This window comes from Eptesicus fuscus, chromosome 16 (genome assembly GCF_027574615.1).
Source record: "Eptesicus fuscus isolate TK198812 chromosome 16, DD_ASM_mEF_20220401, whole genome shotgun sequence".
In the NCBI taxonomy this organism is placed as follows: domain Eukaryota; kingdom Metazoa; phylum Chordata; class Mammalia; order Chiroptera; family Vespertilionidae; genus Eptesicus; species Eptesicus fuscus.
This window is the reverse complement of record NC_072488.1, coordinates 67,795,370-67,812,412: the sequence shown is the minus strand read 5'-3', so window position 1 is coordinate 67,812,412 and position 17,043 is coordinate 67,795,370. Positions and strand designations below refer to the sequence as shown.

At 52.4% G+C, this 17,043-nt stretch overlaps 2 protein-coding genes across 2 annotated transcripts in view; one reads left to right on the top strand and one right to left on the bottom strand.

Moving 5' to 3' along the window:
- The first annotated feature begins 1,083 nt into the window (after positions 1-1,083).
- Positions 1,084-6,952, top strand: LOC129151821 (major facilitator superfamily domain-containing protein 9-like). The gene is made up of 3 exons (XM_054727950.1): positions 1,084-1,169; positions 1,654-2,711; positions 6,887-6,952. The coding sequence occupies exons 1-2, from the start codon at positions 1,084-1,086 to the stop codon at positions 2,525-2,527; spliced, it is 960 nt and encodes a 319-aa protein (XP_054583925.1). The 3' UTR covers positions 2,528-2,711; positions 6,887-6,952.
- A 7,206-nt stretch (positions 6,953-14,158) lies between these two features.
- The window catches only part of SLC9A2 (solute carrier family 9 member A2), a 130,682-nt gene continuing 127,797 nt past the window's right edge, over positions 14,159-17,043 (bottom strand). Inside the window, exon 12 of the mRNA XM_028128170.2 lies at positions 14,159-14,523. Within this exon, the coding sequence (XP_027983971.2) occupies positions 14,159-14,523 (365 nt within the window). The remainder of the gene's footprint in view (positions 14,524-17,043) is intronic.

Here is a 17,043-nt window from a genome sequence, read left to right as displayed (position 1 = left end):
ATTATTGCTTGTCTCATTTTCAGTTCTTATAAGTGTATTTCTAATAGCACATGATCTCACTCATCTAGGGGAAATGATGAACAACATAGACTGATGAACAAGAACAGACCCAGAGACAAGGAGGCATGGATCAGACTGTCGGGCCTCAGAGGGAGGGGAGGGGAGGGTGGGGATGAAGGGGAGAGATCAACCAAAGGACTTGTGTGCATGCATACGAGCCTAACCAGCAGTTAAGGACAACGGGGGGGGGGGGGCATGTGTGGGGAGGGGTGTGGGATGGGAATGGGGGGATGAGGACAAATAGGTGATACCTTAATCAATAAAGAAATTAAAAAAAATAAAATAAATTGCAGGTTCTCAAAAAATAAAAATAAAAAAAGAACTCAGGCTCCGGTCTGAGGGACTGGGCGCAGTCCGCGTTCCACCCTGCTCAGCGTGGGCCTCAGCTGAGTTGTCTCTGTCTCTTCGTCGGAGCTGGAGAACCAGCCCCCGTGGACTTTTGTGAGAACGAGTGGAGGTTGGCACAGAAGCAGTTTACCCCCCCCCCCCGCCCCCGTGCACATGGTAACCACTCAGTAAATGCCAGTTGCTGTCAGCATTATCTTTTTATTATTATTTAATTGCACTTCTCTTCTAGTCCATTAGCGACAGTTCTTCACTTCTTATCAGGATTCTGTGAGCTGTCCCAGGGAACTGGCATACAGAAGAGCGAGGGAGAAGTCCAGGCCTGCTCTCTCACGTGATCAGCTTTCTGGCCTAAACTAGTGCCTGGCTCATCGGCCCCTGACACGGTGGCCGGAGAATGCACACGCAGACGTAGCTTGGGAACAGCAGGAAGCAGCCCTGACCGGCGGCCACACGGCCGGTGGGACTTGTGCCGAAGGACCGAAAACCACAGGATGAGTTAGGAAACGGGTCCTAGGTGGCGAGCTTGAGTTCAGTTTTCAGAAAACTCGGGCAGGGGTTGGCACCAAGTCATTGTACTGGGTGGCATGGGATCATACAGCGGAGGCCAGACCAGCCTGTCACCTGGGGGCAGAGGGCATTAGCCGAGCAGGGACAGAGCTGCTGGGTAAGGGTGTCATGGGTGATGGGAATGGTGCCCCCAGGGGTTGCGACGTGAGATTGGCAAAAGCGCAGATCCAAGCAGGTGCTTCCTGGGGCCGTTGGTGCGGGAACCCTGGCCACGCCCTGCAGGGCTGGCTGGCCTAGCACCCCGTGCCTCCCCCAGCATGGCGCTGACCCTGCAATGGAATCGCCCTTGGCATGTCCGCACCCCCTCAGGTTTAAGTTCCTCGGGGACAGGGATCGCGCAGGCCTGGCCTTGTGTGTGAATGTCGTGGCCAGCACGGGATTCAGCATTTAGAAGCATGAATATTCAGTGTGGGTGGGTGGTCAGATGGTGGATAGTCAGAGAATTAGCAAAGTAGTGAGGGAGGAACTAAAATGTAAGAACTTGGTATGAAATGGTGGGCGATAGGAAACCCTCATAGGCTCTTGAGCTGGGGAAATAGTGATACTACTTAGGTGTAGATTTTTCCTTAAGGTGAATTGCAGGATTCTGATATTAGTATGGGGTAGAAGTGGTGTGGGAATGGTCAGAGACCGGATTCAAGAATACCGATGAGTAGACCTGCTAACAAAAACCTGCAGCAGTGACCTAGTGCAGTCATCGCCTGTCCCCGGGGGAGGCGGGTGTGGCGAGAAGTCAGCCCACTGTGACACGCGCATTTCCACAGGTCTCGTTTGGCTGGTTCCGTGGCGTGAAGTCCGTGTCCAGAGTACGAAGAGCGGCCTGCGATGGGGTGAGAACCGTGCCCCTTTGGGGAAGACCCACTGGGCCGCGCCGGAGGCCAGCCTGGGGCCGGGGCGCGTGGAGGGCGAGGAGGCCCGCAGGCCCTGGGCGGAGGGCGCGGCCGCGCTGCGGCGCCTGCGCAGCCTGGTGTTCTCGGAGACGGGGGACGTGTTGCTGGTGCGCCTGCTGATGGCCCTGGCGGCCATGCTGTACTACAGCAACTTCGTCTTGGCCCTGGAGGAGCGTTTCGGGGTGCGGCCCAGGGTGACGGGCCACCTCATCAGCTACGGCAGCGCCCTGGGGGCCCTGGCCGGCCCGGCCCTGGGGCCGCTCCTGCGGCTGCACGGGCACAGCGCCCCCCGGCTGCTGCTGCGCTCCAGCGCGCTCACCTGCCTGCTGCCGCTGCTCTTCGCCTCGGCCCCTACCCTGGGCGCCGCCGCCGTCCCCTCCGTGCTGCTGTCCTTCTCCACGGCCGTGGGCCGGACGTGCGTCACGGACCTCCAGCTGGCTGCCGGCGGGGCCCAGGCCAGGGGCGCCCTCCTAGGCGTGGGGCAGTCCGTGACGGCCGTGGCCCGGGTCGTGGCCCCCCTCCTCTCCGGAGTTGCCCAGGAGTTCAGCCCTTGCGGCCCCCCCAGCCTGGGGGCTGCGTTAGCGCTGGTGGCTGTTTTCCTAATGCTGCTGAACAGACCTCGCTATGGTGGGGACGGGAGCGGCGGATTAAAAAGCGAATAGAGTGGATTTGGACAACACAAGCGAAACCCGAGGGTGTGAGAGGGGCCAGGCCGGGCGAGAGGGTGCTTGGGAAGGAAGGGTGAGTGTCTACGAGACATTTCCATGCGGGTTCCTCCAGGCCAGCCTCCAGCTCCGCGCCCAGGCCTGTGGCATGATCGGAGCCCATCAGGGGACAGGAAATCATGTTGTGGAGCGGATGCGAGTGAACGACCACCGGAGCCCAGACCACATTAAAGTTTAGGGAGCCTTCATTAGCCAGGTGGCCGGACGACCCAGCGACTGCTCTGCCATTCTCCACGCAGGGAGACCAGAGAGCAGCAGCGACCCTTTGTGTAGGACCGCTTTTAAGCACATTAACCACATCCGGTTTTTGCAGAACAAGTAACCCAAGACAAAACAGTTTTTCCCAAGCAACGTCAGGATCATGCCAATGACGACCATGTTATCCACAGGGTCATCCTGTTCTCCAGAAAGCTGACAGTGTTCTGTGAAAGAAGGCTACGTGCTGGGAAGGGGCCATCAGACCCTATCTCAAGGCCTGGCCTGGTGTCAGCACTGACATCTCTATCTGGGGCATAGTCCACGGCCTCAGTAGTGCTCAAAAATTCCCACTCTCCAACATTCCCCACTGGTTTTATGTACATGAGTCAAATCATTGACTCTTTTGGGTCATTGTTGGTGAGGGAGTTATATTGACCCCTGAGGACTATAAGCTTGATATCTTAAGCTGGGTGTGATGAAGCCACGTCGGGATCCCGTCGACCTTGACTTCTGTGGGGGTGGTCCTTTCCAGGTAGGAGTCAGTCAGAGTCACCAGGGTGGAAGGATGGACCGGATCAGAGATGCTTCTGGACTGCTTTCTGGGTAGACTGTAAAGCCTGTAAGAACTTGAGTAAAGATTGGTTATGGATTTCAGCTTTTCTAGATTGGGTTTCTATGTAAGCTGGTGAGGTGGGTAGGTCAGGGTTTGGAAGAGTCACTAGAATCTGTAGAGGCCCCACTGGTTTTAGGGGAGCTTCCCGGGCTGCTTTATCTGCAGCCTAGTTCCCTCTTGTTTCTGGGGAGTCCCCTTGTCTCACATACGTAGAGATGGAAAGACTCAATTACATCTGGTAGTGCCAGTTGGCCCATCGTCCTTGTTCTGCTCATATCTGTCTAACTGCCTAAGATATTACTTTAAGGATCCTGGCTCTGAATTCTTTCAGGGAAAATAGACGTCATCAGGCTCTTCTAGCTACTTCCTGCTGAGGCGGGTCAGAAGTTTCTCTCAGAGCCAAGAGATCCTTGCTGTCTGTCAGAGGGACAAAGAGGCCTGGGCACAGAAGGAGGTGGGCTTGTGACCCGGTGGAGACAAACTGTAACAAATGGTCTGGTGGAAGGGAAAGAAAACCCTTCAGTTTCAATAACTTCTATTGAAATAGAATTTTTCTCCTCAAAATTACCCCCATGTTTATCAAAAGAGCCAAATCAAGATTAATTTATCTATTGTATTTAATTTGGCCTGATTGTTTGCATAAACACAACAAGAATGGTAACTGACCACCTTTGCCGGAATTTCATTATTGAATCTTAATGTGACCCGTAGGGCCAGGAAGCCAAGCCATCCAGCTGCCGTCAGGCCTGCCTGTAGTACCTGCTGAGTTAGGTGAATCCTCACCTGTAGTGGCTCTACCTGGGCCCACGGCCTAGGTTTTAAGGCCCATCTCAGCCCTCCTTCTCGTCGCGGCTCAGAGTGCTTGGGGGTCCCGCAGGGACGCAGAGGCGCCCTTATTGCTCCCCTTCTACTCTGACCAACCGCCAGTGATGGTCGGGTTTGGGCCTGATGCTCCAGCACCAGCTATTTTCAGGGCTACCAAGCAGGATACCAGGCTTTCTCCGTGGCACTCTTATTGGCTTTAAGTCTTTAGAGTTTAGACAGGGCTCTTTAAAACATACTCCAGTCAAAGTTTCTGGTTAATAAAACCACTATTGGAAACCGGTCTTATTGAATTTTGTAAAGAAATGTATTATAACAAACAGTAACTGTTAGATTTCTTTTATCAGTCCCTCCCTAAGTACTTTGGCATAACTATTTACCCTCTGTTTAGGGAGGCAGAATGCAAATTATTTACTCTTCCTGGCTTACTGGCCTGTATTATTTGATTTCTTTACAACATATCTCTTCTCCTTCTTACACCTACACAACCTTCTATTGAAACAGACACTTCTAAATTAGCCTTTAAACCTTCTTTCTATGTCCTTTAAAAATGCATAACCATGCCTCAGACCTTCTACTCAGTATTCCTTATTTTTTGAAACCTCAATCCTTTAATGAATCCTAAAAACTAAACAGCCAGAATTTCTTAGAATTAGACTTATGACCACACTTTAAATGTACTTTTTCAAAAAAATATAACTAGACCTTCATTGATAAAACCAAGAGTAGGTAAAAATATTTCTTTTTGAGAGACAGAGATTCTTAAAACTTAAACTTTAAAGATATTATATCTTAAAGTTCCTTTGCTGAATATTCCAACACCGCCCAAGAAGTACCCAGTCACCCCACCCTGCCAGGCTCGGTCTTCATGTGCATTGGAAGGGTTAAAGAGAAGAAAACGGGGCAGATCCACTGTGTTTTGTCAGCAGAGTTCAGATAAGCAAGAAACCAAGGACGCCAGCAGAGCTGGTTGTACCCAGCAAAATCAACAAAAACCTATCTCTCCCTGCTCTCTCCGCCAATGCCCCCCTTTTCTGCATTAACCATTTACTCTGTCCTTAGCAGGGGAAACAAGGCAAACAGTCTGAGATCCTGTATAACCAGGCTTTTTACACTTAAGGAACAGCTGCTCTCCCTCCCAGATTTTCCTTCTTTACTCCAAGGTCCCAGAGGATCTCAACCTCCACCACTTCTGATATCTCCAAACATCCCCTGTCGCCCAGCCTAGGGCTTCCCTATCTCAGCAGGCTGAGAGTGAATTCTACTACCTCTATCCTTTCTACACCTGCTCCGGAGAAGTTTCAACCCAACAAGCCTTTGTTTAAACTTCTCTGGAGTGACAACCTTCACAAATTAACCTTAGAATTCCAAAATTTCAATTTAACACAGCAAATTTACAAATCAAAGCAAAACTGAAATCCTTACTTATACAAACATAGACAGAAATTTTTATTACTAAGTGGGCTGATTCCCTCTCTGATGGAGAACAAAAGACTCAGAAAAAGGTGTCTCAGCAGCTGCTAAAGACTTTTGCATTCCGTCACAGCAGGTCCGCCCTATCTTTAAAGAAATTAAACAACAGAAAGAGATAACAAATACTCTCACACTTACATTTATACACCAGACAGTCTGAGTTTTTGACCTAGGGGAGGTGATCAAGCTCCCCCTTCCACTCACTGGGATATGGGAAAGTTGGCCATTCCTGCTCACAAAATTTCTGTAAATCAAAAGCATTAATGGAAGCTCCGTAATCATCTGCTCGCCGCTTGAATTCCTGAAAATTTTTCAAAAAACATTGTAGGGGAGTATAGACAGAAGAACATGAAGCAGACTGACCCATTCTGATGATAAAGACAATTAGACCACAATAACACAGAATAACAAAGACAAAGACAACAAAACAGATGGCCGGGCACCGTCGTGCACCGGGATCTGGTCTTGGAAGTTGCGCTGCGTCCAGCCTTCCAGAGACCCCAGATGGGCACCCACAAAACAGAACCAGAAATAAGTTTCTTACCGGTAAGAAGCAGATCCAGGTGGCTCCCATCAGAGTCAATCAGGAAATTTAGCAGACGGGGTTTCCGACCTCTACCAGTCCCGGGGATGAGGCACGTCTCTCAGAGATCTCCCCCTGGGTTGGAGAGTCCGGGGACACCGGTGGGCTCCAGTCACAGGACCAGTCAAAGGCTGGTTATCTTGCTGGGGCATCTCCAAATGTTGTGGAGCAGATGCGAGTGAATGACCACTGGAGCCCAGACCAAATTAAAATTTAGGGAGCCTTTATTTGCCGGGCGGCCAGGTGACCCGGCGACTGCTCTGCCATTCTCCACGCAGGGAGACCAGAGAGCAGCAGCGACCCTTTGTGTAGGACCGCTTTTAAGCACATTAACCACATCCGGTTTTTGCAGAACAAGTAACCCAAGACAAAACAGTTTTTCCCAAGCAACGTCAGGATCATGCCAATGACGACCATGTTATTCACAGGGTCATCCTGTTCTTCAGAAAGCTGACAGTGTTCTGTGAAAGAAGGCTACGTGCTGGGAAGGGGCCATGAGTCCCTATCTCAAGGCCTGGCCTGGTGTCAGCACTGACATCTCTATCTGGGGCATAGTCCACGGCCTCTCTGGAAGCATGCTCAAAAATTCCCACTCTCCAACAAACAGGGATGGGATAAGAACCTGTGCAAGAAGGCAGAGACCCAAGGGTTCCCTCCTCAATAAAAGCAGACTGCGGTCAACCAGCCCTGTTCATTGTGTGAGCGAAGAGGGCTTTTCTACTGTCGGACCCTGGAGATCGAAGGAGCTGCTGAAAGCCGGTCTGTCTCGTCCTCAAGTCAGAACAAGGTCATGGGTGCTGGTTCCACCTGCGACCTGGTTAAGTCAGGTGCCAGCCTCAGCCCTGGAGACTGATCCGCGGGCCCCGGTGAGGCCAGACATCTGTCGCCTTCGGTAAGTACCACGTGCAGTTCCTCGTGGAGGCAGAGAAAGGGGCTCTGAGACAGGCTGGTTTTGATTAGAGGAAAACCCAGAGAGACGGGCTGCCTTTATGAGGCGCCAGCTCTCCCCTCTATTGGCCTGGACTTCCCCAGCTGGGCACTGCAGCCCCTCACACTGCAGAGTCAGTGTCAGGCGTCACGCCTTCTCGGGGACTTAGTTCTGCAGTGTCTGGTGGTGAAGGTCGTTTCCTTTATTTTGTTGTCACACCTGTGAACGGAAGAGCTGTTTTTCTCCAGGGACACGGTTTGGTGAGCCTTTTCCGGGGCCTAGACAGCTACCATTCCAAGATCAGTGCCCAAGGGGTGAGGGCCCGGGGGGCTCGCATGGCTCGGAGGAAGGCACTTGTGGGCACTGACTGCTTGGACGACAGCAGTCACTGATGGGAGTCATGGAGGGGCTCCCTCTCTTTCCTCACACAAACGCCCCAAGTCCATCTTCTCAATCAGCCCACGAGGGTGAAGTCCTGCTTTCGCCCCCACGCACAGAGAATTGTGAATAAGGTTCTAGCACACTTATTTTTATGGCTTTATTACTCATTATAGGCAAAGTGGAAAAGTATTTCTGTAGGTTTAGAACTTGGATGTGGGGAAACTCAAATTTTTATGACAAAGAATCAGTTGGAGTGTGAGGATCGTCCTCTCTCCTGTCTAGCTTCAAGGGAAAGGTGGGCATTTACTAAGCGTCGTCATGCTGACCCGCTCTGCAGTGCCCAGTGCCGTGAGGAGAGGCACCAGGATGTACAGTGGCCTCCCCTGGAGTGACCAGCTCACCACGCGGGCTAGCCCGGAAGGCAGCGACCCGCCAAGCGCTCTGTAATGAAGGAGAATGTCTCTGGATTGTCTTCTCTCCTCTCAGAAGTAGCAGGTTTCTTAGAAGCTTAAAGGTAGCCTCGCTGTCACTATAAAACCACAGCACTTTATTTTGAAGTTAAATACAAGCCTCTCAATTAATGAGGCTTTACAGTTACTTGGATACATGGAAACACTGAAAACCAGAGACGGCCTTGGAGAGAGAGACACTGCTGCCCTGGGGGTTCAGTTCTCGTTCACACGATGATTTTTAGATAAACATTTACTTACAGCTCCTCTTAAGTGGTCCAATGTGCTGCTGCTGTGCGGGTGTGTTCTGGGGACCGGCAGTGCCAGGACCCCCCGAACGTGCCCGCCTCCGACCTGCGGGGCCTTCCGCGGACGCCCACCGCTCTGTGCTCTGTGAAAACCACTGCTGGGACGGACAGGGTTTGGGTACTAGATGGAAAACAGACTCAGGGAAATTAAATCTGCTCCGTTAAAGTCCGTGCTGATTTGGTGTTTAAATCCTTCGGAGTAACATCTGTACCTCTTACATGGAATCGTGCTTCAGAGGCCTGGGACCTCCTGCAGAGTTTATAAAGGAGGTGGCACCGCTTCAACCCGCAGCCACAGTTGGTAGGTGCTGGGAACAGCCGGGGCGGTCCGAAGGCTGGCCTTGCCCGCAGAGGGAAGGGCCTGAGCGAAATCCAGAGGGAGCACGAAGCCTGGCCGCCAGGGTGCCCAGCGCTCCCATCCCGGCTCAGGCCTGGACCAGTGAGGTCTGGCGGGTTAGGCCTGGGGCAAACGGGGGGCTGGAGTCAGTGGCCTCTGCCCGCTGCGTGTTAGTCACGGGCGCCCAGGCCTGCCCGGACCCGGGAACGGGCGCTGAGGGCCGTGTCTGTAAGGCACAGGGATGGAGAATGGCGGTGGGTCTGAAGGGCTCCCCCTCCTCAGCCCGAGCGTCTCTGACAGGTGAGGGAGGGCCCCTGAGGGTCCGCTGCTCCGCGGGCCGGGGTGATGTTTGAGATGCTCTGGCCGCAGCAGGAGGTGTGAGGCCCAGAGGGACCCGGAGGAGGGGCGGGGGTGGGGGGGGGTCCTGGCCCTGGGAGCAGGAAGGGGCAGACCCGGAAGGCAGGTGACTCAGGTGCGGCCTCCGGGGCTTCTGGAAGGGCCGTGTGTGGCACCCAGGCGCCCGGAGCCTGGAGCGCGTCCAGCCCGCCCGTGGGCACCCGCAGAGGATGCGGCGGCGCTAGGCTCTGGGGCTCAGAACCCTGAGAAGAGTTTCTCCTGAGGACCCCCCCTGAGACACCGAGGGCCCTGGTGGGCGCTTCCGGCCGGGGCTGCAGGAGGAGAGCGTGTGAGCAGCGCCCGGAGCTGGGAGCCGCTGGGCAGGGCCTGGGGTGTGATGCACCACGCTGAGAATCTGGTTAGATCTGGAAAAAAAGACAACAAAACAAAAATAAACCCCTCTTCAGTCCTAAATTTCTTTTCCCTGAAGAATTTGCCGATGACATGGTAATCATTTTCTTTCTTAAAATCCCTTTAAAATTGTAATGAAACGACATTCATGCTAACTGTTACTTCTTAGAAGCCATTCTTTTGTCTTCTGTGTGTTTTAAGCAGAATCCTGAAGTGCTTGAAAATTCCAACCCCAGCACACAGCTCAGAGGTAACCGCCAGCCCCGTCTTCCAGGGCCGTGCTGGCTCCAGACGTGTACACAACCTGAAGAGCGGTCTACACCGCCGGCCAGCAGAGGGGCTCAAGGTCACACTCATTTCACACTAGGGTTTATTTCTAATTAATCAGGCACACAAATACTGACTAACTTTAAAACATTACTTTGGATGTCTTGTTTTTCCCAAACATATGGTCTAAACTCAGCCTTTTACCGATAGTGTCTGTGAGAACAGCCACAGAATTTCAGTGTGTCCTGCTTAACCACATTGTAGGAAATACGCCAATTCTTATTTTGAAAGGGCTGCTGTCAGCTTGTTCCTGGGGGAAGAGATCACAGAAGCACGAGAGAAGGCGTGGTCCTCCTGCTAACTCAGTGGCATGGAAGTGGACTGTAAGGATCTTGTTACAGCAAAGCCCTGTATTTTGATCACCCTGGATGGAAAACATGCTGCATGTCCTATATAATAAAAGGGTAATATGCAAATTGACCCAAATGGCAGAATGACCAGAACGACCACTGACCCAGTCACTGTGAGGCACACTGACCACCTCTCGGTCCCTTCCCCTGGCCATCAGGCACCCATCACCCGATGGTGAACGGGGAACTGGGGGTGGGTGGCGGTGGGAGGCGGGGCCGGCTGCAGGCAGCTGGGGCAGACGGCCCTGATCGAAGGCCAGGACTAGGGACCGTACCTGCACACAAATTTTGTGCGACAGGCCTCTAGTTAATAAATAAAAACCCATTTTCCAAATCATACACTGCAGAGGACACTAAAAAAGGGTATTAAAATACCTAGTAATAGTTTAAATTTACCATATGGGATGAGAGATGATCTTTCTTCTGGCTTAGCAAGGAGTCTGTTGTGTTTTGAATAGCTGACTCAGGTTTGTATGCAGACAGAATGACCTTTCCTGTGATAGCTCACCACCAAACCTACCCCGATTTGCTCAGGGTAACGGAAACCATGTGAAATCTCCAAAATGAACCTAATGCAGTAAGTGTGCTGCTGCGGACTGGGCCTGGCCTGTGGGTTTGCATCTGGCTGGCTGGCGCTGTGCTTGCCTTCCTCTGCTGGCACGGAGGCCCAGGCCAGGGCATCCTGAAGGTCGACTTCTGACAGTGCCCACTGGTGATGTCACGGCCAGGGCGAGCGGACTGTTGAAACTCAGAGGAAAGGCAGGGGACGTGGGTGGGTGGGAAGAGATCAAGCAAAGAATTTGTATGCATATATGCAAAACCCATGGGCACAGACAATGGGGTGGTGGAGGCCTGGGGTGAGGGGTGGGTGTGCGATAGAAGAGGTTCATGGGAGAAAAAAGGACATATGTAATACTTCCAACAATAAAGCTAAAACAAAAAAGACTTTGGGAACGGACCAGGTGGGTGTTTTGTCTGCACCTGTGGTGGCTGGTCCTTCTGAGGATGGCAGCCACAGCGCACGGGAAGTGGATGGCATTGGAAAGCATTTGCAGGGGAGCGTCATTTCCCTGGGACAAAGAGGTGTGGTCACTGCCAGGCGGCAGTGACCCAAGTGAAGCCTCGCTTGCCTTACAAGTGAGTTGAGGAAAGGGCCTGGTTAAAATGTGGGGTATCAAGTTCCAGCAAGCTACATGTTTTGTCCCAAAAAAATAACCCATACCCCCAGATCACCAGGCTTCTGAGGCCTGACCTTCCTGTTCCAGGTTGAGGATGAAATCAGCATGTGTTCAGGCCTCGGCAGATCATGCCACAGCCCTTCAGCCGCACCGGGGCTCTGTAATCACTCACTCAAGAGTAAAGCCGTGTGTACTGTGAAGTAACGAAATACTACCGTTCTCACCATGAATTATGGAACGCCAGTTTACCATACACATGATTCGGGCAGTGCCACGAATGCAGACCACCTAAGACATGGAATGAATAGCTGTGCTTCTTTAGGTTTCTATACAAGCACCCCTTCCCCCGGTAGAATGGTGCACCCCACCACAAAGCGGAGCACAACCAGAGGGCATGTCAGCCAAGTGTCGGATTCGCAGGCCAATTTCTGGTTGTTTGCAGCTGGCTTCACTGTCCCGCCACAGGCCCCGCCATTGTGCAGTCACGCTGTGGGACCGGCGCCGAGGAAGGAGGCACCACCTGAGGTGGGCTGTTCCTGCACGGCTGACGTGTTCGTTGCTACCGTATTTGGTTAAAGGGTTTCAACTCCGTACTCTCTGCTTAGTGTATATATAGAATTTGATAATGAGTGTATAGAATTCAATAATTTTATTAAAAAGAAGAAAATATAGAGAAAAAGCTAAATGAAGTCAAATTTATTTACTATTTTTTATCATCCAACAAATAGAGAAAATTTATACTGATAATAAAGATAAATGACAATCCATTTTTCAAAATTTACACAATGTCATGAAATTTCTTTATCTAACTTTTAATAAGGGAAAGCTGAATTTGGTTTACCAACTTAAGAAGTAGTGTTATAAAAAATTTCATTTTATTCTCCTTCAGTTCCAGAGAGTTCCACTCTTTATAATATTTATTGATAACACCAGGAAAAATCAGGAAATTTCTTTTTAAGGTCATTTTCTATTTCAACCTTCCTTTTCAAGTTTCATAAATGAACTACTTAAAATTCACTCTTGGCAGTCTCAAAAATACACATCACATCTCTTGAATCATATTCCTATAATAAAATTCCAAAGTAAATCAGTTTTAACTTATTTTCAGCAGATGTAACACATATTTTATAGACACATTTTCCTTTAAAATTCAGATGTTTGGCACAGAATCCCACTCAATTTCAAATTGAGTCTCCACTGCTTTCCACTGAGCAACTAGGGAGCGTTTGGAAGGAAACCGTGCTCTCGATGGCCTGTGTCCTGTGTGTGTGTGAACCCTCCCCTCGGCCTCCCACCTGCACCCTACAGTGTTCCCAGCCTCGGAGCATGAGAAGGAAGGCGAGAATAGTTACTTCTGCGCGTCGGTGGGGGAAGAAGATGGGGAGAGAAAGCCACTGCCGAGGGTTTCTAAGTGCCGTGTCTTTTTAAATGTATGCATGTCTTCCGTCAGTAACACTGTGGCCACGCTCACCCTTTGCTGTACCTCCAAGTGTGGCTTAATTTCATGTCCAAAGTCAGACATTTAGAATCTTGTTCCAGTCACGTTTTAAAGAGGGTTGTTTTTTTCCAGAAAGAAAGTCAGTCCAATAAGATCTGCAGTGTGAGAGACAGAAACTCAAGTCATCCTTAATGCGTATGTCCCACCGCTTGCTCTTCCTGCTGTGCTTTTCAAAGCACTCAGGTGAGTAGACTCAACTTTTATTGACGAATTGAGTTACCACTTATTTGGGGAGGCAGGGGGTAAAACACTAGTGCAAAATAACAGATCTCCCACATTCTCTAAAGTGCTTCCTGCCTGAATAAAATTCAAACCTGAAGTCTAACCCACTGGAATACTGTTAATATAAACTTTCAGTCTTGTCTGCTAAAGCCTCTGGATTCAAAGTTCTCCAATGCTCTTCAGAAAAATTCCGAAGCAGATGGTGATGGGTGGGTGTGAAGGGGGCTCGCTTGCCTCCTCCTCCTCCCAGCCGCTCCCACTGTAACCTGCCCACGTGTTTCAGCAGGTGCTGCTCTGCTCCCCACTCACCAGAGGCCCCACAGTGTAGCTTCATGGAAGCTGACACCCTGTCTGTCAACCTACAAACTGGTGTCACCCACAGCCTTTCTCTTTGCACCATTGACACACGAAGAGGTGATGGAATCCATATGTCACCCCAACACACGTAGAATGAGGAACAAATAAAATACAGCTGATTTTCATTCTTCCTGGGCGGGGCTTGGAGCCAGTCCCCAGCTGCTCGTGAGCTCAGGATGGAGCCCGGAGGCCGAGCTCTGCACGATGGCCACCAGGAGCCCCAGCCACCAGGAGCCCCTGCCACCAGGAGCGCCGGCCACCAGGAGCCCCTGCCACCAGGAGCGCCGGCCACCAGGAACCCCTGCCACCAGGAACCCCGGCCACCAGGAGCCCCTGCCACCAGGAACCCCTGCCACCAGGAACCCCTGCCACCAGGAGCGCCGGCCACCAGGAGCCGCCGCTGAGCCTCGGGAAGATCTTCAGAGTACTTTTAGGGCCATTCACTTAAAAACTGACCACAGATAAACATTTTTTCATAAATAAAATTTGAGGCATATGCATATATTAAAATTTTCACCAATAAGGGTGAGCTAAAAATGTCAAATTCAGTCATTCAAGTTCAATGAAGGCACACATTTTTTTACTCAACTCTGCAAAGACTACAACTGCTCGCAACTCATAAAAGACATGTCCTGGGCTTTTTCTCGATGGCTTTCCTCTTCTTGGGATAAGCAATCGTCCCGTTAATGGTGTGATGCCCCCTCCCCCCCAGGAGGGGGTGAGGTCTGCAGGGTGGACGGGGTCCCTGCGTCTGCTGGGAGCAGTGACAGCGATGCCGGTAGCCTGGGCCTTTCCTGCTAGGGCCGCTCAGTCCCCCAGCGAGCCTTGCGGCCTCCAGGCTCCGAGGCCCTTCGGACCAGCCTGGGGGGCGGCCTGGGTCGCTGGTTCTCAGTCAGGGGGCTCTCCCGCCCCGGGCCTAGCTGGCCGTGGGGGAGCAAGGGCTGCCGCAGAGCGCCCGGGGTCTGCGTGGCCCCCTCCCTGCGGTGGGGCGCCAGGGTGCAGGGCTGCCCGGCCGCATCGATGTCCACCTCGTTCTTCCACTCCATCCTGCAGGCCTGGGGCGCTTTCTGTGAGAACTGCTCCGGCAAGAAGCGCCTCGCGCGGGGCTTCAAGTTGAGGACAGTGGTCCCGGCATCTGCATCCGAGTCACTGCTGTTGCCACCTGCACGGAGCAGAAGGTCAGAGGGAACGCGCTTCAGAGGAGGGTTCGGACAGCAGTGCTGAGGGGTCTGCGGTCGGGCCGCAGTGCGAGGCAGGCTCCCCTCCGACTCCCCCTGGGAGCTGGGCACCTGCCTGACCCCCAGCCCTCGGGCCGCCCTGGGCATTCCGCAGATGGTGAGGAGCTCTGGTACTGACCTCAGCTCGAGCTACACCCACCTATGAACCTCGCCTTCACCCATCTCAGATGAAGGGACTGAGGCTCGGTGTCAGTGTGGTGGAGCCTGTTGGCACTGAGAGCGGCCGGGGCTGTGCACCACCTGCCCAGGACCTACCCTGGGACCTGCCCTGGGACCTTCCCTGGGACCTACCCCGGGACCTGCCCTGAGACCTGCCTCAAACCGCCCCAGGACCTGCCCCAACCTGCCCCAACCTGCCCTTGGACCTGCCCTGGGACCTGCTCCAGGACCTGCCCCAGGGGGCTCCGCCCCGTGCAGGGAGACACCGAGAGTTAGCTGCTATCAGAAAGATCTTGCCTTGACCTGATCTCATGTACAGCCTCGTTTATTCTCTTCATATTTTTACAAAAGGGTCAAAACAGAGGGAGGCCTTTCCCGCTAGGGCTGCTCACTCCCCAGCCAGCCTTGCGGCCTCCAGCCTCCGAGGCCCTTCGGACCAGTCTGGGGGACAGCCTGGGCTGCTGGCTCTCACTTTCGTGGGGCCCACTTTCCGAACAGAGGGAGGAGTTAAGATTAGAACCAGCTCTGTCAAAACTGGGGTCCTGGACTCCTGGGTCCTCCACTGCCAGGGTCCTGGACTACTGGGTCCTCCACTACCGGGGTCCTGGACTCCTGTGGGGAGGAGGAGTTGGGACACTGGGAGCTGAGAGTCTTGGAAACAGTGTTTCTGCTGGACATCGGTGGCCACGTGGCCACTGTCCTGCACGCCCAGTGTTCCCTGCCCCGCCTTCCCTCTCATTTCCCACCTCAGCCTCCACACACAGGCCATCCTTAGACTTTCCTCTTCTTGGTTAAATAAATAAACAAGGAAAAAAGGTGGAATATTGTTGTTACAGCTACATTTTAAGAACAACATGATATCCTAACGTATTTCTTCTGGGGTTTCACAGAAAATGGCTCGGAATCTACATAAAGATATAAAATAAAGAGATATCAGGCTTTATGTCAAAGTTTAAATAATTACAGAAACAAAATATATGGTTGCTTTATGAAAATATGTTACAACTAGAGGCCTGGTGCACGAAATTCATGCATGGGGAGAGGTGTCCCTCAGCCCAACCTACACCCTCTCCAATCTGGGACCCCTTGAGGGATGTCTGACTGCCCAACTCCAAATGGGGAGTCGGACATCCCTCTCACAATCCAGGACTGCTGACTCCCAACTGCTCGCCTGCCTGCGTTCCTGATAGCCCCTAACTGCTTCTGCCTGCCAGCCTGATCACCCCTAACCACTCCCCTTCCAGCCTGGTTGATGCCTAACTACTCCCCTGCCAGCCTGTTTTCCCCTAACTGCCCTCCCCTGCCATCCTGGTCACCCCTAACTGCCCTCCCCTGCAGGCCTGGTCCCCCCAACTGCTCTCCCATGCAAGCCTGGGTCCCCCCTAACTGCCTACCCCTGCAGGCTTGATCACCCCCAACTGCCCTCCCTTGCAGGCCTGGTCCCTCCCAACTGCCCTCTGCTGCTGGCCTGATTGCCCATAACTGCCCTCCCTTGCAGGCCTGGATCCTCCCAACTGCCCTCCCTTGCAAGCCTGGATCCTCCCAACTGCCCTCCCCTGCTGGCCATCTTGTGGTGGCCATCTTGTGTCCACATGGGGGCAGGATCTTTGACCACATGGGGGCAGCCATCTTGTGTGTTGGAGTGATGGTCAATCTGCATATTTCTATTTTATTAGATAGGATAGAGGCCTGGTGCACGGGTAGGGGCTGGCTGGTTTGCCCTGAAGGGTGTTCCAGATCAGGGTGGGGGTTCCCTTGGGGCGTGGGGCGGCCTGGGCAAGGGGTCTGTGGTGGTTTTCAGGCTGGCCACGCCCCCCGGCGACCCAAGCAGAGGCCCTGGTATCTGGAATTTATTTATCTTCTATAATTGAAACTTTGTAGCCTGGAGCAGAGCCAAGCCTCTTGCTCACTCCGAGGCAGTAGCCATTTCTGTTGGGATTCATTTATCTTCTATAATGGAAACTTTGTAGCCTGGAGTGGAGGCCTTGGCCAGCCAGGGCAGGTGGAAAGCTCGGCTTCCTCCATCGCCAGGGAAACCCAAGCTTCCCTCCTGCTCTCAGTGGCTGCAGCCATTTTGGTTGGGGTTAATTTGCATACTTGTTCATGATTGGCTGGTGGGCGTGGCTTGTGGGTGTAGTGGAATGATGGTTAATTTGCATATTACTCTTTTATTAGGTAGGATTAACTTAAAAATTAAACATATCTTTGCACATTTACAGCTTTTCTGTTTACCTGTTCACTAATCACATGGCAATAGTATTTACTTTTGCTATATCAAATAGAAT

What these genes read in the sequence shown, in the direction of transcription:
- LOC129151821 (XM_054727950.1), top strand. Translation starts at nt 1,084, where the DNA reads ATGGGTGATGGGAATGGTGCCCCCAGGGGTTGCGACGTGAGATTGGCA. An exon ending in GGTGCTTCCTGGGGCCGTTG is followed by an intron (nt 1,170 to 1,653) that starts GTGCGGGAACCC and finishes AAAAACCTGCAG; the next exon opens with CAGTGACCTAGTGCAGTCAT.